This window comes from Hemibagrus wyckioides, linkage group LG29 (genome assembly GCF_019097595.1).
Source record: "Hemibagrus wyckioides isolate EC202008001 linkage group LG29, SWU_Hwy_1.0, whole genome shotgun sequence".
Lineage (NCBI taxonomy): Eukaryota > Metazoa > Chordata > Actinopteri > Siluriformes > Bagridae > Hemibagrus > Hemibagrus wyckioides.
In genome coordinates this window covers 10,544,653-10,571,044 of record NC_080738.1, presented here as the reverse complement: position 1 = coordinate 10,571,044, position 26,392 = coordinate 10,544,653, and the positions used below count along the sequence as shown (strand labels likewise).

The window sequence follows — 26,392 nt, the reverse complement described above, 5'->3', positions numbered from 1 at the left end:
ACAATTGGCAACGCTGCATAAGACACGTTAGATAAAGGCAAGTCGGGGCTCATTATTCTCGCTCCAGAATGCTACGTTGTCTGCGTGTGAGTCAGAGCTGGGCATTGAATATCGTTCTCTCATCTGCTAGGCCCACACGTGTTCATCCTTATCCTACTGTTTCTACTCTGAGTCACGAGAGGCGAGATGAGCTCACGATTGAGTCTCTATAACCACAATGACTGATTCCACTCCACAATTCCACTTCTCTAAGGCGAATAACATGTTAGTGCTGGTGTTGTTCCTCTTCAGGATGTGTTCAACTGCACTGGAAAGATGAGTGTCAGTAAGAGAGGATGTGAATGAAAGAGAAAAAAAAAACATTGAAATTACATAATTCAGATAATCTGACTGACCACATATTTCTTTTTTTCAGTGTCAGTAATATGAATCTGTAATTAAGAACCATATTACTGTGTTCACACTAGCAATCGATAAGATGGACATGTCTCAGACGTCCACTTCAGGAGTTTCGCGGTCGTCATCTGATTGTTTGGATTTCTCAGAGACAGTCCACCTGGAAACAAAGCCCTTATGGAAGAAGGAAGCTGTCGTGTAACAATGAGTGGTCAGCTAAACGCTGGATTTTCCAAATGATGTGAAGTTCATTGTATCATTAGACTCAATCTTTATTAAATGAACCAACTATGGTTGCACACCGGTCTGGTTTTGTAGTAACAATTCAACTTTACATTTTCACACCCCTAACTGATTGGTTGCTTTACATGTCAGTCAGATGCCCTCTTGGGCAATTCTTGGCCAATAAAAGTTGCTATGGACTCCAGACCTGCTGTCAGTCTGAAGTTTTGGCTATGTGATTACTTACACATTATGTATGTACTCTCACCAGAGGCACTAGCAAGCTCTGCTACTTCTTTCTAAGCTTTATTTTTTTCATCATAAGGTCTCTATGCCGGTGTAATAAGATATGTAGGATAAAATTAGAACATAAGGATAAATATAAGGATGAAGTGGAACCTTCCTCCAGTTTTTAAGGTTAATCAGTAGGAAAGTTGTGAGCAGGGAACTGAATAAATGTCAGATTACACACTCACACTCAGACACACTGGTAGGATTAGTTAGAAAGAATCAATTCATCGAGCATTTGGATTTGTCTTGTCATACTTCATTTGCATAAAATCTAAACACATGTTAACAATGTTATTAATGTGTTACTGTGTTAGCAACTATTCCTGTTTTATGAATGATTTATTATTACACTGGCAGGATTTGATACAGGATTTTAAACAATTTTTGGCTAATTTTTTAAAAGGAATTTATAAGCACAGAATTTCCAGTTTATTCCAGCTGGTAACCCTGTTGATAAACCACTTCATCCACGTTCAGCCATGCCTCCTCTTCGGTTTTCTCCTCCTCAGCCGCTTATGCCATGATAGCTTAAACGGAGACATCCAGGCGGTAATGCATCGCGTTCTCTTCCATCTGCCCTTGACTCCCTTATTGATTTTCTATAACTTAAAACCCAGCAGTCTCTCGTGCGCTACATTAAGGTCTCTGCATTTTCTTTGCAGCTCAGTAAGCAAAATGTGCTAGCGTACTACAAGATACTTCATAGCTTACTCGAGTTAGCCACTTTACAATTCCTAAGCAGACATATCTAACGAAAAAATCTCAGCTTTTCAGAAGACTGCTGAATCATGGCTCATGGATTTTTTTTTTTTTTTAGGTTTTAACAGTGGTTTAATGGGGGTAGGGAAGATATTGAGCTCTGTGGTTGTGTGAAGGTGATTTTCACTTTCGAGCGAGTCCCGTATTGACAGATCCATCGTATTCAGGACTGATAATGCTAATGGTAATATATGTGTGTGTTCAGGGGGTGTTGTGTGGCATTTTCTGAATGTAATCTTCACAGATTCAGTCATTTAGATTATTGTGTGTGTGTGTGTGTGTGAAATGCTAATTGAATTCTTATACAATCTGACACTGCCCCAATTTCCAGTGACCTTTACAATGATTATATTAAATTATCATTCACATTCTTCTCAGGACCGCTACAATTCTACAGATTATGCTAGATAGAGTTATCACACAAAATACACCAAAAATGGGAGCCGAATTATTCCCCAGTAAAATGGGAGATGAGCCAATCATGCAGATGTTTTGAGCTTTCTAACATTATCACTGCCTCACTGCCTGGTAGAATCCCCCATTACCATGTATCCACGTACCAGGATCTCACTGTCAAAAGCTATTGATCCGGAGAGGTGTACTAAATCACTAGATTATTTCCAGAACATTAGATGTACCTTGGAACAGTGTGAAGGCCAGCATCATTGAGGGGAGATTACCAAGAACAGGACATCCCTTCAGAAGAAACATTGAAATTTGGTAGCTTAGTGATTAAGGTGTTGGACTACTAATTGGAAGGTTCAAATCCAACAAGCTTCCACTGCTGAGGCCCTGAGTAAGGCCCTTAACCCTCAATTGTTCAGTTGTATAAAAAAAATGAGATATTGTAAGTCACTCTGGATAAGGGCATCTGCCAAATGCCAGAAATGTAAATGTAAACCTATCCAGGAAGCTGCTGAGAGACCTACAGCAACATTAAAGGAGCTGTCACTTCCTTAATGTGACAACAATTTCTGATATTCTTCACATTCCTGGATTACAGGGTAAGATGACCTGGCAAAAGGCCATTCTGATAAAGAAACAAAATGCAAAAAATAAAAAATATCCAAGCCTGCCTTAATCACCCAAAATGGCAAAATGTTTTATCTGGTCTGATGAGGCCAAGGTTTCTAAAAGAAAACAGTTTATACCCATGGTGAGGCACGGTGGTGGCAGCATCATGCTATATAGCTGCTTCTCTTCAGCTGGGGCTTGAGGCTCTAATCAAGATGCAGGGAATCATGGATAAGGAAGTCTTTCCAGCTCTTTTTGCAGCAAGACTATGGGGATTTACCCAATCAGCTACAAGAGTATTAGTGACGTCAGCCACATTCCAATTCAGATATCAGGACGCTCGGGTTCTTCCACATCAGCATCGGCAAACCGTGTCTTTCTAGAGCTCGCTTTGTGCACAGGGACGTTGCCATGCTGGAACAGATTTGGGCTTCTGAAATCCTGTAAAGGGAAATTGTAAAGCTTTCAGCATATAAAGACAATCCTGTACAATTGTTTGCTTCCAACTGTTTGAAGAAGGAGCAAATATGGTCAAGTTTGATGGTCAAGTGTTGACTAAAAATAGCTTGGTTACTGAGGTTAAGGTTTCCATTTAGGTAGAGGCAGAACATTAATTATATTCATTATTAATTATGTCAGTGGAAGATCCTCACGAGTGTGTGTGTGTGTGTGTGTGTGTGTGTGTGTGTGTGTGTGGACAGATATTTGAAACCTTGGGCCTACCATCTGGCCCCTCAGGGCACCATGCATAGCACCTGGCATAAGATCATTTACCACTGCACACTAGAGACCTGTGTTAAAAAAGCTTTCACTAACTAAAATGTCTCTCAAACGAATTTGAAAAGGAATTAAGTTGCGAGGTAGTTATAGCTGACTCCACGCTGTAGGCTGCTATCGAGGAAAATATTAGAGAAACCCTGAAATAACCAGTTGAACGGCGACAGCATATACAGTTAGCAGCTCGTTTTAAACAGTTTTAGATGTACCTTGGATAAATCAGTTGTGCCAGGGTTGCCAAGTTTAAGCATAAAATCAATCCCTTCTCAAAAACTTCTTTGACTTCTTTTCTTCAGCTATGAGTTCAATGTGGTTCACATGGTTCTGCACACCATATACAAGCTGCAGAATTTTTTTAGATGTCATAGCGTTAAGCCTCACAGCTAAAGCCTCATTTGCTAAATGATTGTAAATGAACCTATAGTGGAAAGAAAAGAAGTATTTTAATACCTGTTTTCTACTATTCCACATTTGCAAGCAGTTTGTAAAAATATCTCATTTACTGTTGCTTGTATCATTTAAAAATGGTAACCATCCATGTTTTTGCTCCCTAATGGTTTAGAAAACTCAGGGCCAGGCTGCCAGTCGCTATCCTCAAATTCCTGGCTGTAGCTTTAATCCTGCATCAGGTAGAGAATAATGATGAAATCCTGTCATAATACATCCAGGTAGCAGAGGTCAGACATGACCAGAATAGAAACACTGCTTAGAGAATGATGAAATATCTGTAATCAAGTGTGTGTGTGTGTGTGTGTTTTTATAAGAATTATTATTTTATTTATTTATTGTCTATATTAATTGCTCACCTCTGTTATCAGCGTCCTAATAATTATTTTTATTTACATTTTGGGAAACAGAAATCATAAAAAAATGAAAATAATAAAAAATTAATCAGTTGTATCCATTATAAAATGTAAGTAAACATTTATAGTCATCCACAAATAGAGAAATAAATGGTTCTCTGTATGTTGTATGATGCAGGTGTCTTTGAGTAGGGATTGAAGGTTTCAGTCTGGTGTGTTTGGAGTCGTCTATGTGACACCCTGATGTTTGTCACAAAAATACTCTCCTGTCTCCCACGGAGCTTTGCATCTCCATAATCCTTCTGCTTTCCAGTGGTTGCTTCACACAGGACACTGCCTCTGAAAACAGACACACATTCTATGACTTAAGGTCTATTTTAAATCCAGTGATGCTCCAGTAATTATACAGAATTACCTGCTTCATTGTAAATAGTAAACCTATCTGTTCATCGTCATTTATCAGTTGCATGGGGTAGCATCACTACAAACTTGAATTAAGAAACCTGAAGAAGGTGACACCTATTACAGTATTTTTATTTTCTTTAGCACAGCAACAGATGGACTGCAGTAAGAATTTGCATAGGTGGAACTAATGAACTGGTCACTGAGTGTATATGGTTACATAGGATCCTATTCAGAGTAGGGTTATGCAGAGAGTTGAACAAGTGTTTCACTTGCCTTTAACCTTGCCTTTAAACCCTAAACTGCCTTTAATATATTTTGGGGATAGAAAATGCAGACCTTAGAAATGACTCATTATTCATCAGCTTGTAAAATCGCATGTGATCCAGCATATCCTATTATCCACATTTAATTTAATTTAATTTCATTTCATTTCATTTCATTTCATTTCATTTCATTTCATTATTATTATAATTTCATTATTTCATTATTATTTAATATCATATTTCATTTTATTTATTTATTTATTTAGTTAGTTAGTTAGTTAGTTAGTTAGTTAGTTTTATTTTATTTGTTTAACAGTTAGATAAACCTTGTTTTGATCATAGCAGTGGAGATCCTCTGACAAGAATTACAATATTATTATTTTCTTATTTATTTTTCTTCTTATTATTTTTTTTTTATATATATATATATTTATTTTTATTTTTAAGCACTTGCCTTTACACTTGTACATTTTGGGGATAGAAAATGCGGACTGAAGTAATTACTCTTCAGCCTGTAAAATTGCATGTGATCCAGCACATCCTATTATTTAATGTTTAATTTAATTTAATTTAATTTAATTTAATTTAATTTAATTTAATTTAATTTAATTTAATTTAATTTAATTTAATTTAATTTATTTTATTTTATTTTATTTTATTTTATTTTATTTTATTTTATTTTAGTTTTATGTAGACTGCTTAATTTCTTTTATTTGCTATTTTGAGTTGAATTCAATGTTCATGTGTTGAATTAAATATTAATAATATATATAATAAACTCATCTGCTACTCTTGCAGCTCACTTTAAGTAAGTGTACTGTATATCATCCCTTAATTTATAAAAAGCTAGCTCTTTGAGGTAAGTCAAGTCTTCTGTTAAGCAGATCGGTGAAGAACCAAGCAAGATTACTGAAGGGACATGCGGAACGGGGGCGGGGCAGGCCAGGGTGGGGCTGTCAGTTGTTTCAGATTCATGTGTCAGTTAGCTCATCTGCTATTTTTATCATAAAATATAGACTCCACTATTTGTGTATTGTTGAGTGATAATGCATTCTAGCTTACTCTTACATGGGACTGTGCAGGACATGAGAGTGTTTACTTATCTTTGTTACCTCACGTGTTAATGAACCAACCTGGTGAGCTGCCAGGAGAGAATTATTCTCCATGAAGTTTTCTTCAATTCTTAATAGACATTTTTATTCATTTGGATGGCTTAGTGCTCCTGGGCAGCTGTATGTAGGTCAGTGATGCAGCTTGGACCAGTGTGTGTGTGTGTGTGTGTGTGTGTGTGTTTATGTGACAGATTTTCTTATGCTTTGTATCAGTTAGTAGCTTCCAAAACATCATAACACCCCATACTGCTTTTCTTTACATTCAGTATTGAAGTCGTTTATTATTTTCAGCCGTAGTGTTCTTCTTGTTCTGCTGTGTCAGATTTTTTCAATCGTCTTTCTAATCTTTTCTCCAAATCAGATAATCTGGATGAAGAGAAATGATGTGTGTATGTTAATCGCTAGATTAGAGTGTACACTATAGTGTGTGTGTGTAGCAGTGATGGATTCTGTAAGAAATGATACCTACACTGCTTATTGAAGTAACATCTGTTATTTCAGGGTAATAATCCCAGTTTGATGATGATTTGATTTCAGGTTTTGCGTCTCCTTGTTACTGCTTACTTTAACCTTGGCTTTCTGCCTCACTTTTAGCTTATTTTGGATCAGCACTTTGTCAGCTCACTGTAAGGGACACAGCTTGCCTAAACAACAGAAATGCATCCTGAGCGAACCCATTAAGCATTATGTAGAATTTGTATTTTGATTTTTTTGTTTTTAAAGATTTCTTGTAACCAGTTTCAGTGTTCATGAAAATCCGCAGTGTGACTGGGCAATACGTGAATGAATTCAGTCTTGACGACACCCTAAGGCATACTCAGTCTGTATTAACGTGAGCTGTGCGGCTTATCACCTCTTTTTCTGAAAACATTTTCATCCAGTGCAAATGAAGTGAACATGAAGCTCACCGGTTATCTCAGGACTACACAGTAAACTCATCTTGGCACATTTGCTCTTAATCTCGTGCACTCCTTTGACAAATATGGCACTTAGTGGTTTGCCTATTGCCTTGTACCTCCAGGTTTGGGGGTTCGATTCCTGCCTCTGCCCTGTGTGTGTGTGTTTGGAGTTTGCAGGTTCCCCTGAGCTTTGATAGCTTCCTCTGGGAATTCTGGATTCCTCTCAGTTCAAAAACACATATCTGCCAAAGTCTGATTGGCAGTAGTGTGTCATTGTGCCCTGCAATAAGATGACACCTTATTTAGAGTGTCCCTTACCTTATACCCCCTAGGCTCCAGGTTCCCCCCTGACCAGGTGTAGGAAAAGCAGTATGAAGGTAGATGGATAGATCTGCATACAAAAGAGTTTTAGTCCTCACTAGCTAGCAGACAAAACATACAAATACAGTTCACTGAAACTTTAAACTAGTGGCTTGATTACATGACTTATTTGCGCATTTTTAGCGTACGTCAGGATGGCCGAGCGGTCTAAGGCGCTGCGTTCAGATCGCAGGTTCAAATCCCACTTCTGACAGTGATCTTGGTTGTTGATTGGATGATCTTTTAAACTCCAGTGCTGCCACTTTTGGGCCCCTGAGCAAGGCTCCCAACCCCATCTGCTCCAGAGGTACTGCATCGTGGCTGACCCCAACCCTCTAAGAATGGGATATCTGTGCAGTAATGTGGATGTGACAAATAAAAGCTACTTAACCTCCACCCCTGAGCACTCCTTCAATTTGCTGATTTGGAAACATATTCCATTGCAGCTGTGAGAGAAGTTTCTCCAACATACTCAAGTGAATCAAATTACTATTGATGTTGTGCACCACTTTTATACTGCCACTCCAATGCTTTGTAAGAAACACTAATGGTAGACAAGGTAGAAAACTGTGAATATTCTCATTTATTAATACAGTGCCTTTTTGAATTCCTGGCACCAATTTTGGAAATTAAAAGATCACATTTTTTATTAAGTGGCACAAAACAATGGTTTCAAAATAATCGGAAGCTCTACTATTAATAATTTTGTGAATATTTTGCAAGCCGGTTGAACATTTTATAAACAGTTACATTACTGTTAAGGTTACAGTATTTACTGTCCAGTGTCACCCATTTCAGGATGAGGTTCCCTTCTGAGTCTGGTTCCTCTCAAGGTTTCTCCCTCATATCATCTCAGGGAGTTTTTCCTCACCACCGCCACCTCATGGCTTGCTCATTAGGGATAAAATAGTAACTTAACTTTAAACTTTATAATTTTTTCTATGTTTCTATCCTTCCGTAAAGCTGCTTTGAGACAATGTCCAGCATCAAAAGCGCTATACAAATAAATTGAATTGAATTTCATGGAGGGATCCTGCTCCACTTCATGCAGAATATTTTAGTCTCCCTTATACAGTATACTCACGTTTTCCTCTTCAGTTCAGACCACAGTAGGGTTTGAACCAGAGACAGAGACGATCATTGCAAAATAGTGAATTTGTGTTTCTTTAACCAGTTACTCTGTAGATGTTGAAGTGGATTTGGCTCATCATTGTCTTATTGAAAACTCTGCTGTATCTATGGCCAAGGCTGAAACTCCTGGCAAACGCAATCCTATTTTTGGCTGAAATTTCCAGGCGTCAGCAACAGCTTGTGAACCACCAGCCACAAATCCGCCCCAAAGCATCCATCCAACATATTTTACAGTGGGGTATCACAGGCTTTTGTACGTCTGCAGCTCCCATTTGTCAACTTAACATGTTACATGACCAAAATGTTCTGAATAGATCTTGAATTTTTATACGATTATATTCTAGTACTCATGCAGAGCACTGTATTTAGTTTTACACTGACAAGGTCAGCTGACGGGGTGCTGAGCCTTTATTTAGATGAATTATTAATGTGAAGCAGAATTACTTCTTCAGTCCAGATTTAGCATGCAGTGAGAAGCAGCAAGCAAGTGCCTAAACTCAGCATGTACTTAATTAGTGCAAATCCAGTAATCATAGTCATAGTTTGTAGCAGGGTCAGATAACAGGAAGACATCAAACAAGAATAATCCATAATCCTTAACCAGGAGACATGTGAGGATCAAAACGAGGAAACATGGAAGGTACAAGATGGCTAAGGACTTAACGAAACTAAACACCAGGTATTAATGTATATTGCATTAATATACAAACTAATCGAGGAACTGGAAACAGCTGAGAATGATGATGCAGACAGGAAGTATCAAGATAAAACATGGAGATAAGACGTGAATCGAAACAAACCACATATAGTGATATAATCACCAATGCCAACAAAAATGTGAGGAACAAAACCTAATACAGTCAAATGATATAGCGTGACACCAGGAATGACATCATTAGTAACTTGTTTTTTCTCCAACAGCTTTTTAGGGAAGTCCGAATAATGAAGATCTTGAGTCATCCAAATATAGGTATGTATATGTGTAATACACATGCTTAAAAACATATACTGTGCATTTTATTAACCAGTAATAATTGAATTGTTTTAAGCATTGTATAGGCTGCAGTTTTATATTTATGTTTTATACATAATGTCATTTTTTCTTTCAAATTTCAGTGAAGTTATTCGAAGTAATTGAGACCGAGAAGACACTTTATTTAATAATGGAATATGCCAGCGGAGGTGAGATTCAGTTCAGTTTGTATTTGGTTTCATCAGTATTGCAATGCAACATATCAATTCTGTTTATTTAAATTAAAATGACTAGACTTATACACTCACCTCACCAGCTACTTTAATACAAACACCTGTACACCTGCTGTTTTGTGTGTTTATTCATCAGCCAATCATGTGGTTCTAGCACAATGCATAATATCATGCAGATATACACTATATTGCCAAAAGTATTCGCTCACCTGCCTTGACTTGCATATGAACTTAAGTGACATCCCATTCCTAATCCATAGGGTTCAATATGATGTCGGTCCACCCTTTGCAGCTATAACAGCTTCAACTCTTCTGGGAAGGCTGTCCACAAGGTTTAGGAGTGTGTTTATGGGAATTTTTGACCATTCTTCCAGAAGCGCATTTGTGAGGTCACACACTGATGTTGGACGAGAAGGCCTGGCTCTCAGTCTCCGCTCTAATTCATCCCAAAGGTGTTCTATCGGGTTGAGGTCAGGACTCTGTGCAGGCCAGTCAAGTTCATCCACACCAGACTCTGTCATCCATGTCTTTATGGACCTTGCTTTGGTCACTGGTGCACAGTCATGTTGGAACAGGAAGGGGCCAGCTCCAAACTGTTCCCACAAAGTTGGGAGCATGGAATTGTCCAAAATGTCTTGGTATGCTGAAGCATTCAGAGTTCCTTTCACTGGAACTAAGGGGCCAAGCCCAGCTCCTGAAAAACAACCCCACACCATAATCCCCCCTCCACCAAACTTTACACTTGGCACAATGCAGTCAGACAAGTACCGTTCTCCTGGCAACCGCCAAACCCAGACTCGTCCATCAGATGGAGAAGCGCGATTCGTCACTCCAGAGAACGCGTCTCCACTGCTCTAGAGTCCAGTGGTGGCGTGCTTTACACCACTGCATCCGACGCTTTGCATTGCACTTGGTGATGTATGGCTTGGATGCAGCTGCTCGGCCATGGAAACCCATTCCATGAAGCTCTCTGTGCATTGTTCTTGAGCTAATCTGAAGGCCACATGAAGTTTGGAGGTGTGTTGCGACTGACTCTGCAGAAAGTTGGCGACCTCTTCGCACTATGCGCCTCAGCATCCGCTGACCCCGCTCCGTCAGTTTACGTGGCCTATCACTTCGTGGCTGAGTTGCTGTCGTTCCCAAACACTTCCACGTTCTTATAATACAGCTGACAGTTGACTGTAGAATATTTAGGAGCGAGGAAATTTCACGACTGGATTTGTTGCACAGGTGGCATCCTATCACAGTTCCACGCTGGAATTCACTGAGCTCCTGAGAGCGACCCATTCTTTCACAAATGTTTGTAAAAACAGTCTGCATGCCTAGGTGCTTGATTTTATACACCTGTGGCCATGGAAGTGATTGGAACACCTGATTCTGATTATTTGGATGGGTGAGCGAATACTTTTGGCAATATAGTGTATGTTAAGGATTTGATGTTGATCCCGGTGACTTTAACCATGGTATGGTTGTTGGTGCTAGATGGGCCGGTTTGAGTATTTCAGAAACGCCTGATCTCAAGAGATTTGCACACAACGATCTTTTGAATTTTCAGAGAATGATACAAAAACTACCAGCCAAGAAGGGTAAAACAAAATAACCAAACCAAAAACAAAATAACAAATCCAAAACAAAAACACAATAACAAATCTGAAAACACAATAACAAATCCAAAAACAAAACAACAAATCCAAAACATAAACACAATAACAAATCCAAAAACAAAACAACAAATCCAAAACAAAAACAAAAAAACAAATCCAAAAACAAGTAAGAACTTTATTTTTTTTACGAAAATTACAAGCATGTATATTTATATTTGTAAGAAAATGGAATTCTTCCACTGCTACTTTGAGGAAGGATGTTCATATGCCGTGATTTTGGATATCCTGATAACGTATTATGGCATAAAGATTAGTTTGCGATCTCTAAAAACACACCTAAAGAACGCAGGTTTGATTCAAAGATGAAACTATTCCAGATTAAATCATGTAAGGAGTGTTATAAGAGCTGAGCTGCGTTCATATACAAACAAATCAAATTTCTACTGCCGCAGACAGCTGTACATCCTATACAGTATATCCTGAGTGACAGATGCTGCTGTGGAATGTTTATCCACTCCTCCTTCGTAAAAGCCTCCAGTTGTCGGAGATTGGAAGGATTCCTAGCCCTGACCCGGATCTTCAATTCTCTCCACAAATTCTCAATTGGGTTCAGGTCAGGGCTCTGACTTGGCCACCCGAAAACATTTATGTTGTTGTCCCTGAACCATTGCTTGACCACTCATGCCGTATGCTTTGGGTCATTATCCTGCTGGTAGGTCCAATTCTCTGGCAGGTTGAGCACCAGTTTTTCATCAGAAATCTTGACATAGTCCTCCTTTTTCATGATACCACCTATCTTAACAAGGTTACCTGTACCGCTGGCAGAGAAACATACCCATAGCATCATGTGACCACCGCCATGCTTGACCGTTGGGATGGTATTCTTAGGATTGAAGGCTTCTCCTTTCTTACACCAAACAAATGCAACATCCATATGTCCAAAGAGCTCCAGTTTAGTCTCATCTGACCAGAGGATGGATGACCAGAAGTTCGGATCTCTATCAAGGTGACCCCTCTCAAAGGCCAGACGTGCATCCTGGTGTCTCTGGGTAAGGAGTGGTGCCTTTCTGGGGCGATGTCCATGGAGACCATCTAGATGCAGAATTCGCTGAACGGTGGATCTTGATACCGTCTCCAATGCTTGGTTGAGGGTGTTTATTAGAGCTTTGGTGGTGATATGGAGGTTGTTGTTTGCATCACGGCAGATCTTTCTAGTGACTCTAAAGGATACTTTGCGCTTCCTGCCACGCCCATTCAGGTTTTTGACAGTGTTGAACATCTTGAAATTCTTGATGGTACTCTATGGTTGATACAGGGACATCTAGTTCTTTCGAAATTGCCTTGTAGCCTTTGCCTCCACTATGGGCATTGACAACACGCGTACGAAGATCATGACTGAGTTCTTTCTTCTTGGCCATGGTGACAGTGACTGAGAATAATGAAAGCTTTGCCCCCTTAATTATACAGAACAGGTGTTACCATTTAACATTATTAGGCCATAATTGCATAATTGATTACACCTAAATTGATTAAAATGGTATGAATAATTTTGAGCACAACTATATATATATATATATATATATATATATATATATATATATATATATATATAGACAGATGGATAGGTGTAATCTATGAAATTAATAATATGTACATTATAATTATATTACACAGAGAAAATATTTTAATTATATTATAGCAGAATGTACAGAGTGGAGACAGAGTGTCCGTACAGAGTGTCCTAGCGGTGTAGTGTAGAGTTCAGTAGATTTATGGTTGTAGGGAAAAAACTGGCCCTGAACCTGTTGGTTCTGGTGCGGATGGACCTGTATCTCCTCCTGGATGGAAGGAGGTGACTCGGGTGGGAGGAGTTCTTGATGATTTTGTGTGCTCTGTGCAGACATCTTCTGTGGTGAAGACACTCAATGGCAGGTAGTTGGGTGCCGATGATGCATTGGACGGTTTTCACAACCTTTTGCAGAGACTTCTTTTCACACATCATGGAGCTGCCATACCACACTGTGATGGAGCTTGTCAAGATGCTCTCAATAATGCAGCTGTAAAAGTTGGTCAGGATCTTGGGGGATAGGTGAACTTAGGGGATAGGTCTCGTCCAATCAGCGATTAGAATTCCATTCGCAAACTATCCCTACCTTTTTTGTCTGAATTGTTGTTGTGTTTTTTGTATTTGTTATATTGTTTTGCACTTCTCAGCCACCATAAAAAACATACAAAAACTTATCCATTGAGCAGCAGTACTGGGAGTGGAAGCGCCTTGTTAATAAGACCCTTAGAAGTGATGAGAGAACCAGACTGGTTCAAGCTGGTTCAAGTCCACAGTAACTTATAAATATATAAATAACCACTCTTTACAACCATGTTGAGTGGAAAAGCGTCTTAGAACACACATGTGCCTGTCCAAGTCAAAATGTTTAGTCTTGTCACTTTGAACTATACAGACTTTGTACACTAGATGGAGACATTCTTCATTTGTGTTTTTTTTCTTTTGAGTTTCCTTGTTAACCTTCATGCGAGTACCAAGCCACTGCCTTTGCCTTCATTTACTAAGTACTTTAACTTTTGCTGCCTTTTTTACTTTTGTGATCTTTTGTTATTTTTGGTTTTGGGATCTTGCTTTTTTGGACTTCATCTTCATCTGCATTATGACTGGATTGATTTTGGATCTCAGCTTGCTCTTTTGGTGGAACTGTAGTATGTAGTAACCGAAGTAAAGATTTTACCTCTGTCTCCTGGAGTTTCTTTGTAGTCATCATCCAGCCTAGGTTGCAAAGCATTGGTTAAGCTGGTAGGTCATCACCAACTCAAAATTTTGATGGGGAAAGGAGGGTGCTGTGGGTTTGTGACCTAATGTTCCCTCAGATTTGAGCTTAAGGCATCCACCTTCTCTTCTCACTGGTCTAAGATTGCCTACATCACCACTGAGAAAGCACTGACTGGGTCATTACCAAGCCTTCGCAGAGAAGATGAGAGGGGATCATCCAGTCATTGACTGGGAGGCTGCCAAAGGCTCCATCAAGGCAGTTGTGGTGAGGCTGAATATGCCATTGCACCAGAAGCCACCGTTGCAGACCCCATCAAGGATGAACTGGCCAGTAGGGGTGCAGAGAGGGACTTTAATGCAACGCTTGACCTCTGAATTTGGCTTTTGACAGTTGACTATATGAGAGACAAAGGGAATTCTGTTCTTCAGCTCGTCCTTTAAAGATCAGATTCTCACCTCTATTTGGCTCCCAAGCCTCCAGTTCTTCATAGAAACCTATGCAACTGGGAGGGACATACTATAACTTTTCCAGACTGAACGGACTGGGTTCATGCCAGAGAAGAGTTGCTTCTGCTATGGGAGACCAGGCCATTTCAGGTTCACTGGTCCAAAGACCAGTCCCCTCCAGAGGAAGGAGGACTGTAAAAGATGCCTTGACCTGTACTGCTCCATTAATCTGCTCCCAGGCACTAGTCAGCTTAGGGAAAGAATCTTTCCCTCTCTGGATGTGAGGCAGAATCCATGGAGGAATCCATTAGAGACTCTATGGCTGCCATCATTTATCCTTCCTATTCCCTGGCAGGCGTAGTATCCTTATTTGTGGAGAAAATGTTTTTTTTGATAGATTATCAGTGCCTCAGCAAGGTGACTATTCAGAGCCGCTCCCCTGTTCCACTCATGACTATAGCTGTATATGCAAAATTGGACCTCTGGTCTGCCTCAAGGATAGAGATGAGTGGAAATTTAACTTCCCAACAGGTCAGTACAAGTACCCTGTCATGCTGTACCGCTTGATGAATGCCCCAGTAGTCTTGATTCATAAATAGTTCAGGTTTTTCATAAAGGTTTGATTATCTCAAGGCCATTTTGAAAGTGAACAGATTGGAAATCAGGACAGTTCCCATGAGACTGACCCAACAAAAGGCTGAATATTTGCTGGCTTTCATCTATGTTGCTTTATTGTCGCATTTATCTGCATTCAAGATCTGTGCTCTGTAAATGGTAAAAAAAAAAACATGTGAAATCTAATTTGATGTGATGCAGGTTCCGTAATGTAATTTTTAATGTTATTTGAAACCAAATTCTAATGCGGTTTGAATGTGGCCTGCTCAAACCGGCTGTACCAAAAATCTCATTTGAGCTGCTTGTCCTAATATGGATTACGTCGTAGCACTGCTAGTAAAGTTGGCTTTTACAACTGCTATGGTTGGGTACCTAAGCAATATCCTTAAGTGTAAGTTGCTCTGGATAAATGCAAAGTAAAGAGTTTTACTGGATTAATGCAAATGTTCACTTTAGAAGATACCCCAGCAACGCTAATTGAATTGGAAAATAGGGTTGCAGAGTTAATCAGAGTTCACTTAATTATAAGAAACATTATTATACCTGACAGCCCGCTGCTTTTTCATTACAGGTGAAGTGTTTGATTATTTGGTGGCTCACGGCAGGATGAAAGAGAAGGAAGCCAGGGCAAAGTTTCGCCAGGTAAGCGACAGCCAAGCAAACATTATTTCACTTTAACCTCTTCAATCCCATGAATGCCATGATTTTCGTCTGATTAAGTGTGTATAAGTGAATACGAAATACCTGTAGTATGGTGAATCATAGGGTTGGGGGTTAAGTGTGCGTGTGTGTGTGTGTGTGCGTGTGTCTACGTCTTCATGCTGCCTCCCTCATTCTCATGCTGTACATCTGCAGCACTGGTGCAGACCAGTAGCGGATCTGACCTTTTCAAAGCAATTCACCCTGCTTTAGGTTTTGCATACTAATGAACCGTTGCCCTTACTTCTATCCAGCCTGTGACACTAGGCTGCCATTGCCATTTTTAGTGTCAAAGCATTAAGCTGCATGCAGGAGCACAGAAAGGCATTTTGAGTACAGAGTTTGGGGTGCTGAATTTTTAAGTAACGTGGTATATACAATGACTAAATTCAGTGCCGAACATTTTTGGTGTGTTTTGCGATTGTTAATGAAATTAATGCACAGAGATTGTTATACACTGCTAAGCACATGACACAATAGTTGCTGGGGATGTGGTGGTTAAGGTGATGGACTACTGACAGGAAGGTTGTGAGTTCAAATCCCAGATCCACCAAAGCTGCCATTGCTGGGTGCCTGAGCAAGGCCCTTAACCATCAAAAAATGGGCTTTAAATGTGTATGTTACATGAGTACTAGCATTCAACCACATGAATAATCATTAAAAACACAATTGGTTTTTTTTCCCAATATGGTCACTTGGTATTTCCCACCCACCATAGACAGCTCTCCCCTATCATGACAGCTAACAACCAGAGAGGGTTTAAGCTTTAGAGACACGTAAAACTGGCTACTGCTGGCTAACACACATGCCATCCTTCACGTACATCACCTCATAGACACCTACAATAGACTCTTGTCACTGTAATTGACATGTGAGGGATTAGATACTATAATTTTCATCCAGAGAGCATGGCCAAGTTTGGTGCCTTGGCTCCCAGTTACAGATGGACGTGTGGATGGGTACAGACATATATATATATATAAAACAAGGCTTATCTTGAAGTTGATTTCACTCACATCTTCAGTTTAACCATCTTGAATATTGTCTTACAGTGTATCCTGGTGATACCGTGATCATGATACCCCAAAAATTCTTATATTGGTTTATTACACCATGTTTTCTTGTCCTTCAATGTGATATCTTGGATGTCCTTTTTGCTAAATGTTCCATGCATGTTACTGGTGTGTTTCAGATCGTATCTGCAGTACAGTACTGCCATCAGAAGAGAATAGTACATAGAGATCTGAAGGTAGGTACTAGTTTTGGAAATGAGAATGAAATAAGAATGAGTTTTGTGCTGCTACTGGTAATACAAGAGCTGCTAGCTTTGAATTCATCTATCAACTATCACCTCTTTGTTCCAAACTCAAGGCTGAAAACTTATTGCTGGACGCTGACATGAATATCAAGATTGCCGACTTTGGCTTCAGCAACGAGTTCACGGTGGGAAATAAGTTAGACACGTTCTGCGGCAGTCCTCCATACGCCGCCCCCGAACTCTTCCAGGGCAAAAAGTATGACGGGCCCGAAGTAGACGTCTGGAGTCTCGGGGTCATCCTGTACACACTCGTCAGCGGATCACTACCTTTCGACGGCCAGAACCTTAAGGTTTCATTTATAATATGTTATAACAATCAGAGAATGTGAGTTATTACACAGCTATATGCAATATGTATGCGTTTAGATGTATAACTTTGCATAGCATGATATATATGTTTTAAATTAAATTTTTCAATATAGTGCTGTTCATGCCATTCTGTGTTACATTTACACATCTAATGGACACATAAACATAAAGCTGTAAAGTTTGTGTAACATTTTTTACTATTACTTATAATTCATTAAAAAAAGCAGACTTAAGATATAATTTATATTACATAAGGAACAACACACAACAGATTGTGCTGTAATATGAAAACACTCACCAGCCTCATTCTTCTTTCTCTCGCTTTCTCTCCATCTTTGTCTTCATCTCTCTCTATCTCTCTTTCTCTTCCTCTTGCTATCTCTCTCTATATATCTCTCTCTGTCTCTACCTTTCTCTTCCTCTTGCTATCTCTCTCTATATATCTCTCTCTGTCTCTACCTTTCTCTTCCTCTTGCTATATCTCTTTTTATGTCTCTCTCTATCTCAGTTGTTCTCTTCCTCTTGCTATCTCTCTCTCTCTCTCTCTAACTTCCTCTTGCTATCTCTCTCTCTATCTCTGTCTTCCTCTTAATCTTGCTATCTCTCTCTCTCTCTCTCTCTCTCTCTCTTGCTAAATCTCTTTTTCTAGCTCTCTCTCTATCTCTGTCTTTTTCTTCCTCTTGCTACTCTTGCTATCTCTCTCTCTCTCTCTCTCTCTCTCTCTATCTCTATCCTTCTCTTCCTCTTGCTCTGTCCTAAACACTTCTGCACTGATAAATTTGGACTTTTATTTATTAACCAATCAGTTTGTTGTTTGTTTGTTTTATAAATCCATTTATTATTAGTCTGGGATTATATGGTGGGATGGTCGGTGTTTGAGCTGTTACCATAGAAACAATAACGTATTAGAGTCAGCACATTAATATTAATCTATTGTTCATGTTATTGCCTGAATCTCTTACCAAAATGTGCACACCTCCAGACCAACCAGATTATTATTATTATTATTGTTATTATTATTATCATGCATGTGTTCTTGAGTTCTTTATACTATATGGGGCCTATTCTGTTGTGTATTAGGAGCTGAGAGAGAGAGTGTTAAGAGGAAAGTACCGAATCCCTTTCTACATGTCTACAGACTGTGAGAACTTGCTTAAGAGGCTATTAGTGCTGAACCCCATCAAACGGGGCAGTTTAGAGGTAACCTTTCTATTTTTTCTTTCTTTCTTTCTTTCCCTATTTACAATTTGTGTAATGTTTTTAGATTGGTCTGATTTTTTTCCTTTTTTAGCAAATCATGAAGGATAAATGGATGAATGTGGGCCATGACGATGAGGAGCTGCAACCTTATACTGAACCAGAGCCTGATTTCAGCGACACTAAACGGATCGGTAAATGCCTTCTACAACACTACAGATTAATCAGGATATTATACTGTATGTCAGGACATGCTACAGTTCATATATAACTGTTACTATTCGACCGCAGTAGCAGGTTTGCCTCACATTTCCAAGGTCGAGGGTTCTAAATTCCCGTTTCCGAAATCTCCTTATGTCTCAGGGGTTTTCTTCCAGGTACTCCAGTTTCCTCCCTCAGTCCAAAGACATGTGTTGTAGGCTAATTAGCATCTCTAAATTGTCCATAGTGTATGAATGGTTGTGTGTGTGTGTGTGATTATGTCCTGTGATAGGCTGCAGCAGTGGTGGCTGAAGTTGTTAAGGCTCTGAGATATTGATCAGAAGATCGAGGTTCAAGCCCCAGCACCACCACTGCTATAGGGGTGCTGCCTCATGGCTGACCCTGTGCTCTGACCCCAACCCTCCAAGATTCGCTGTTCAGTAATGTATATGTGCTCCGAGTCTCCTGGTATAGGCTCCTGTGACCCAGTAGGATAAGTGGTGTAGAGAATGGATGCTCTAACACACCCACTTCAACTGCTAAGTGGCTGATTATTAAATCAGGTGTGTTAGAAACAGGAAAAACACTGAGACACAGGGGTACTTCAGGGGTGCTACTAGATCATATCTTAAAAGATTTAGATCGAATTGATTTTTAAATGGAATAATATTCGAATAGGTTGTTAACCATGGTGGCAAAGCAGATTTATAGAAATCTACACGTAGCTTTAGCTCCCTGATCGGTCTACAGAATCCAGTGAAGCAAGGGCAAGTGTTTGGTATAAAATGATTTAAAGAAGAGTAACACTTACACAGATTATCCATGTGACAGAATGTGATCAACCAGGCAGTAGAAGTGGATCAGACTCTAGTATCATCCTTCATCTCTGTTTAAATGTAAACAAAGTACACTTACAGCTCGATGGAGAGAGAGAATGACTGCAAGTTTAATGGATCTGTATAAAGTGGAAGAGAAAGTAGAGAAATCTAAGGTTTAAATCACAAAGAAGAGGCATCAAGGAATGACACATTAATTATACTGTTTTAGGGCTTTATATAAGCACAATGCATTACGATTTCGTGTGATGTTATTGAATTAGAGTTTCATGTGAACTACATAAAACCTGAATTATCATTGAATTACATACTGACTGAATTAGATTAGAGTCCTGGTGGATTTTTACCGGATGATTTCCGAAGCATTTCTGTTGCTTTTTCAGTAGTCTAGGTGTGCGGTGGTGTGTTTACGCCATCTTCTGGTGATAATCATCTCTTCAAATGGCATAAGATGAATAAGGTCTTTCTCATATATGACCACATTGTAGTAAAGACATCTGGAGTAGCTTCATTCTTCCAACTCTCTGCTTTTATTATTACCTGTATTCGTGTTTTAGGTAACAGAGTGCTCCTATAATTGTGATTTTGTATAGAAATTGCTGCTCGAGAGCTCATCTCTGCTCTCTGTGTTCCTCAGAGCTGATGGTGACCATGGGATTCCCAAAGGATGAAATCACAGAGGCTCTCAAAGGACAGAAATACGATGAAGTCATGGCTACGTATCTCTTACTGGGAAGAAAACCTCCAGAGGTTAGTACACAAGAGAGTTCACAGCAATGATAAGAGCGTCACTGTCGCAGTAAATGCTTTGGATTCATTAATTGTTCAGTAAGAAATTTGTCCAGTGTTGTGAGTTTGACTAAGATCAGCATTTGTGAATTGTATCTATAACATTGCTGTCTAAACTGTATAATAACAGAGAGCTGTAAATAACAGACAGTTTGTATTTTTACTGTCCGTCACTCTCACTGAGCTGCAGTAGACAGCAGTGATGGCAGAGATGTGCTGAAACGTGTTATCGATTTTTCCTATTCGGATTGTCCTCAGAGAGACTGAGCTAGCCCGTGCAGACGCGACTGTGGCAGAGTGAAGGGTTTTAACTGAAGAGTCATGCTTTTAAAGTATAGTCTGGGTAGATGAATGCAGGAGAGAAGGGATGGCTAGATGGGCTGCGGTAATGAATATAAGGGTCATTTGTTTAAAAAGAATATTCAATTTGATTCAGTTTGTATGGCACTTTTAACAATGGACAGCTTTACAGAAATATTAAAAAAAATATATATATATATATATATATAAATTTAAAACATTTTATTTATACTATAAACATTATTTTAAAAAGCAGATTGTTCTCCCATTGAAGATATCTTTGCTTAATTCCAGTTTTTCATTCATTTGATTGAATATTTTTTAAATCACTTCAGCTTGGGCACCCAGGACAAGGAATAATTAATTAATTAATTAATTCATGTAATTCATGTAATTCATGTAATTCATGTATTTATTTATTGATTGATTGGTCATAATTTTTTAAAATTTTTTAATAATTTATTTTTTTATTTTTGCCTAATTACGTAAAAACCAGAAAATAAAAGGCAATGTTGTAGCTACAGCACATGCTTCCCCGAGTCCTGCTACCTGCTGCACTTCACACATAGACTGAGGCATGAAACATATTTCCGCAGTCATGTTATTAGTGTGTTTGAACAGGTAAAACACTTTGGTTCTGAAATTGTATAGAGAATAAATAGACTGCTTCTCTATTCAGTTGGCTTTAAACGCTCTGTTTTAGTTTTAGTAAATGTATGTTATTGGAGAAACCACAACAGAAGATCCGCTACAGAGGCCGAGCTGGTTCAAGTCACTGAACCGTCAGAGAGTACTTTCATTGGCTTTGTTGCAGTAATGTTTCAATGCTAGAATCATATCTCAATGTGATTGCACTTCCCTAGAAGGGAAAATGCAATAAGTTCAATTTAAAACAAGGGTTCTACATTTATATGGCAGGCCAAATGTTTCACATCTCTGTCAGACCTCTTATGTGTTGTTCAAAATGTTTAACAAAGTTAATCCACTATAGGGGGTGGCCACCTGGTGGTCCAGCAGCAGAATCCCACACTCTCATTGCCGTGGCCCGGGTTCGATTCCCGGGCAGGGTGCAAACCCAACCATTAAAGAGTTAATTCTCAGTGCCGGTCACAAGCCTGGATAAAATGGGATGGTTGCATCGAGAACGGCATCCGGCATAAAACCTGTGCCAAATTGAAACATGCTGACCAAATGATCCGCTGTGGTGACCCCGAATAAGGAGCAGCTGAAAGAGCAACAATCCACTTAGGGTGTTGTATGTTCAGATCACACCTACAGTGTTGGGGGTTTGATTCCTGCCTTAGTTCTGTGAGTGTCATGCTTTTCTAGTGCTTTAGAGGTTCTACTAGTCCACACTAAATCAGTGGCAGAACAGAAGCATGAATCACACAGCGTGTAGTTTTGCAAGATGCTAGTCTGGGAGCTCTTGTAGTGAGTCATTACACTCAGCATCCCAGCTTATTTATCACTTTTCATCTATTTTATTTATTATGAAATATAATCAAGTGTAATATATTTTATCCAGACAGCCTAAAAAAACATGCACAACTTTCTTTTGCCCCCTCAGATTGAAGGTATCGACTCTGTGTCCGTCAGCAATCTGTGTCCCAGGCCTCGCCCTACCAGTGACATCAATACCAGCACTAGCCAATCCCCTTCGCACTCCAAGGTGCAGCGCAGTATATCGGCCAATCAGAAGCAGCAGCGGCGGTTTAGCGATCACGGTGGGGATGATATAAAACCAAGTAAAGTAACAAAGCTCTGGCTTTCCTTTTGCGTGTCAGTACTGCATGCGGAATGCCCCGTGCTCTCTGCAGTGGACTGCCTAGTGTCTGTGCTAAACCCTGCAGCATGATCACTGAATGGCTTTACCATGTTCCAGCTTCATTTTCATGCAGTTTAGAATTTATATCTAATTTGATTATTATATAGAACAGAAAATAGAACATTTGCAAGCATGTGTACTCCCTCACCCTCTCTCTCTCTCTCTCTCTCTCTCTCTCTCTATCTAACTATCAACCTCTATCTTCCTCTTCCTCACCCTCTCTCTCTCTCTCTCTCTCTGTCTATCTATCTACTCCTATCTTTCTCTTCCTCCCCCCCTCCCTCTCTCTCTCTCTCTCTCTCTCTCCCCCTCTTGCTATCTCTCTCTCCCTGATCCCCCCTCACTCTATCTTTATCTCTTTTATATTACATTACTATAACTATTACTACATTACTATACCATTATTATTATTATTATTTTTATTATTATTATTATTATTATAAATAACCTGGTGATTTATTTTGTGTGTGTGTGTGTGTGTGCCCTCAGTGGGTCCCTCGGTCCCGCCTGTAGTGTCGTACACGAAGCGCAGCTGTCTAGAGAGCGAACAGAAGGAGGAGTGTGAGAACTCACGCAAGCTGCTAAGCGCCAACTCAAAGGGAGACGTACCAGCGTCTCCTCTGGCCGCCGTGGAGAGGAAAAAATCCGCTACTTCTGCTGGAGTGAGAACATGCACTCACCCTCTCACCCTCTCACCCTTTACACTCATGGATCTCTTCCTCTGATCTCTGTATAGCCATCATATGAGTGTCAGTAGATGTCCAGTGTACAGTGCAAAAGAAAGACTAAAATGTTAAATTAGTAATTATTTGGTAGGCGACAATAATGACAGGGAAATCTGCAGAATATTTATGTATTTTCAGGAGTGTAGTAAATATTTATGCAGGTCAGTATTCAGTACACATAGTAAGTTCAGTATTAATCAAAAGTTAAAAAGATTTTTATTGTCATTTCAACCATTATCCGGCCGGTGCAGTAGATAGGGAAATGAAACGACATTTCTCCAGGATAAAGACATAAAGCTACATAAAACAACAAGGAATTAGGGACTAGTACACACGAAGCGCCTGTGTGCGGATGCAGGAAAGACGAGAGGCAGTGCAAAACAAGCAGTACAAAACACTACATACAATACACTAGTGCACAAAAGGCAGCACAGATTAATATACCAGCCTACAGACATGTTAGTTATGAACAAGACAGTTTTGTAGCAGCGTTAATAATAAGCAGGTGTGTAAAATAATGCAGTGTTTGTGCTGAGAGGTATATGAATAGGAGTGTGTGTCTGTCACTTGACTTGACGAGAAGCTTTTATTGTCATTTCAACACACACACACACACATATATATATATCAGTGCAAGACAAAAAGACAGAGCAAACAGACAATATGAAACAGATACAGTGCTGACCGGTATATATTCTGTATAATATGTTATATAGTACAATGTGCAAAAGTTAAGACAAGAGGGTTCTTGTAAACATGTACACTTCTGTAATAGGTGGCAGTTTAAAATGTGCTTTAGGAACTGGATGCAGGATGTAAACAGTTATAATACGGGTGACATGGAAGTATATTAAATTGAGTGTTTGAGTGTGTGTGTGTGTGTGTGTCCAGTTCCTGGGAATTGTGATCGGACTGAACTCTCTTCAGTTCAGATTTGTTAATGTTCATGAATCATCCAAAATGTCAACATTAAAAAATCATAAAATTTCTACATATTTTAATTGTAACATTAAACTATAATGTTTCTATTATTATTATTATTTATTTTATTTATTTTTATTTTTTACATTTTTTTTATTGTGGCCTCTGACATGTACATGCTTGGTTAATACAATCACTCTGTTGCTTTATTTTTTTTTAGTTGAATAATTTAAAAGATTTATATTTTAATCTCTTCATCCTGATATTCTTTGCAGACTAATGGAGGCATGGCACGCAGAAACACATACGTGTGTGAGCGCTCAGCTGACCGTTCCTCCGCCATCCCCAACGGCAAAGACAGCAGGTTAGCACGCTACACTTAGTGCATTTTTTATACAACTGAGCAATTGAGAGTTAAGGGCCTTGCTCAGGGGCCCAGCAGTGGCAGGTTGGTGGACCTGGTAGTAGTCCCAACACCTTAACCACTAAGCAACATCATTCCCAGAAATCCACCATAAAACCTATTTATATATAGTGTTAGAAGCAGGAAAAATGGGCAAGTGTAAGGAGTTTGACAAGGGACAAATTGTGATGGCTAGACGACTGGATCAGAGCATCTCCAATACTGTGGGGTGTTCCCAGTCTGCAGTGGTCAGTATCTATCAAAAGTGGTCCAAGGAAGGAACAGTGGTGAACTGGAGACAGGGTCATGGGCGGCCAAATGTGTGGAGCGACGGCTGGCCAACAAACGGTTGCTCAGATTGCTGAAGAAGTTAATGCTGATCTGATAGAAAGGTGTCAGAATACACAATGCTCAGGGCTGTTTTGGAAGCAAAAGGGGGCCCCCAACACGATATTAGGCAGGTGGTCATAATGTTATGCCTGATCTGTGTATGCGTATATATGGAGGCGCTGCTTTAGTAACTTCTGTTGCATTTAAAGAATCTGGGCACTGAGTCCCTTAAACAGCGTCATACTGGAAGTGTTGCTCTGAGTCTGGATGATCTGTAGCCATGAAAGAATTTTACAAGATGTTCCTGATCTTCAGTGGAAATCAGAGAGCGTTGTACTCGTGACACCTAATGGATCAGCTCCTAATGGTTTCTTTTTTTTCTGCCAAATTCTGATCCTTTCCTCAGCAAAATGTGGATCTCCCAACCACACAATATTTTTTTCTCTTTGCCACTAGAGACATGATACACTTTCTTGTTTTTTGCTGACAACAAACAAAAACTCTGAGTCAGAAACTTTCCTTCTGTAGAATCATCAATCTCTGGTAGGGTTTTGTTTCTTCTTATTATTAGGCAAACAGAATAAGAATAAAAGCTGTGTTGTGGGAGATCTCCGATTATCTTCTTAGGTTCAAAGTCACGCGTCACAAAGGGTCACGGTATTGCTAAACAAACCAGAAAAAATAAAAAATCCCAGAAAGCAGACAGAACAAAAACAGAATTGATGAATATCAGCGAAAGGGAAGAGAAAGAGTGAAATAAAAAACATATTGGGATTTAATTGAACTAGTATTTAACAAGTGGTTAAGGCTCTGGGTCGTTGAATAGAAGATCAGGGGTTAAAGCCCCAGCACTGCCAAGTTGCCACTGTTGGGCCCTTGAGCAAGGCCCTTAACTCTCTCTGCTCCAGGGGTGCTGTATCATGGCTGACCCTGCGCTCTGACCCCAACCTCCAATGGTGGGATATGTGAAAGAAGAATTTCACTGTGCTGTAATGTATATGTGACAAATAAAGGCTATTTTTATTTCTAACTGCAGAAATGTTTGGATTTTTAAGTGTATAAGCTTAGTTTAATACATGCATTTATTCATCATCCATCGTTACTAACTACTTTATCCTGCTCAGGGTTTACAGCTGTTATAAAATTAACATCAGTACACATCCAGTCTGAATCACAGCCCATGGTATAATGTACAGAAATTTGCAGTAAACTGTCTACAACTGAAGTAAAAAATAAATTTTCTTTTCATTATCTGACTTAAGGTAGAATTGAGGATCAGTACTTTTACACGAAGCACACTTTTATTACGGACGTAAAAGGAAAACGTCAAACACACGAGTGCAAACGCAGCACCATCCTTCCTGGGCTTTTATTTACTGACACTGTAAGGTATTTATATCCCTTTTTTTTTTTGCAAGCGGTTCATTTTTTGCTCTCTGAGAGGAGAACCTCA

At 39.4% G+C, this 26,392-nt stretch overlaps 1 protein-coding gene across 2 annotated transcripts in view; it reads left to right on the top strand.

The window, feature by feature from the left end:
* The window catches only part of LOC131349206 (serine/threonine-protein kinase MARK1-like), a 57,260-nt gene that overhangs the window by 22,991 nt on the left and 7,877 nt on the right, over window positions 1–26,392 (top strand). Inside the window, exons 4-14 of one of the 2 annotated variants that reach the window (XM_058384692.1) lie at window positions 9,354–9,402; window positions 9,549–9,614; window positions 15,658–15,728; window positions 16,978–17,034; window positions 17,157–17,393; window positions 18,493–18,612; window positions 18,704–18,803; window positions 20,284–20,396; window positions 22,303–22,480; window positions 23,050–23,222; window positions 24,482–24,570. In XM_058384692.1, coding sequence (XP_058240675.1) covers window positions 9,354–9,402; window positions 9,549–9,614; window positions 15,658–15,728; window positions 16,978–17,034; window positions 17,157–17,393; window positions 18,493–18,612; window positions 18,704–18,803; window positions 20,284–20,396; window positions 22,303–22,480; window positions 23,050–23,222; window positions 24,482–24,570 — 1,253 coding nt within the window. The remainder of the gene's footprint in view (window positions 1–9,353; window positions 9,403–9,548; window positions 9,615–15,657; window positions 15,729–16,977; window positions 17,035–17,156; window positions 17,394–18,492; window positions 18,613–18,703; window positions 18,804–20,283; window positions 20,397–22,302; window positions 22,481–23,049; window positions 23,223–24,481; window positions 24,571–26,392) is intronic. The other variant, XM_058384693.1, reaches the window with a different exon arrangement.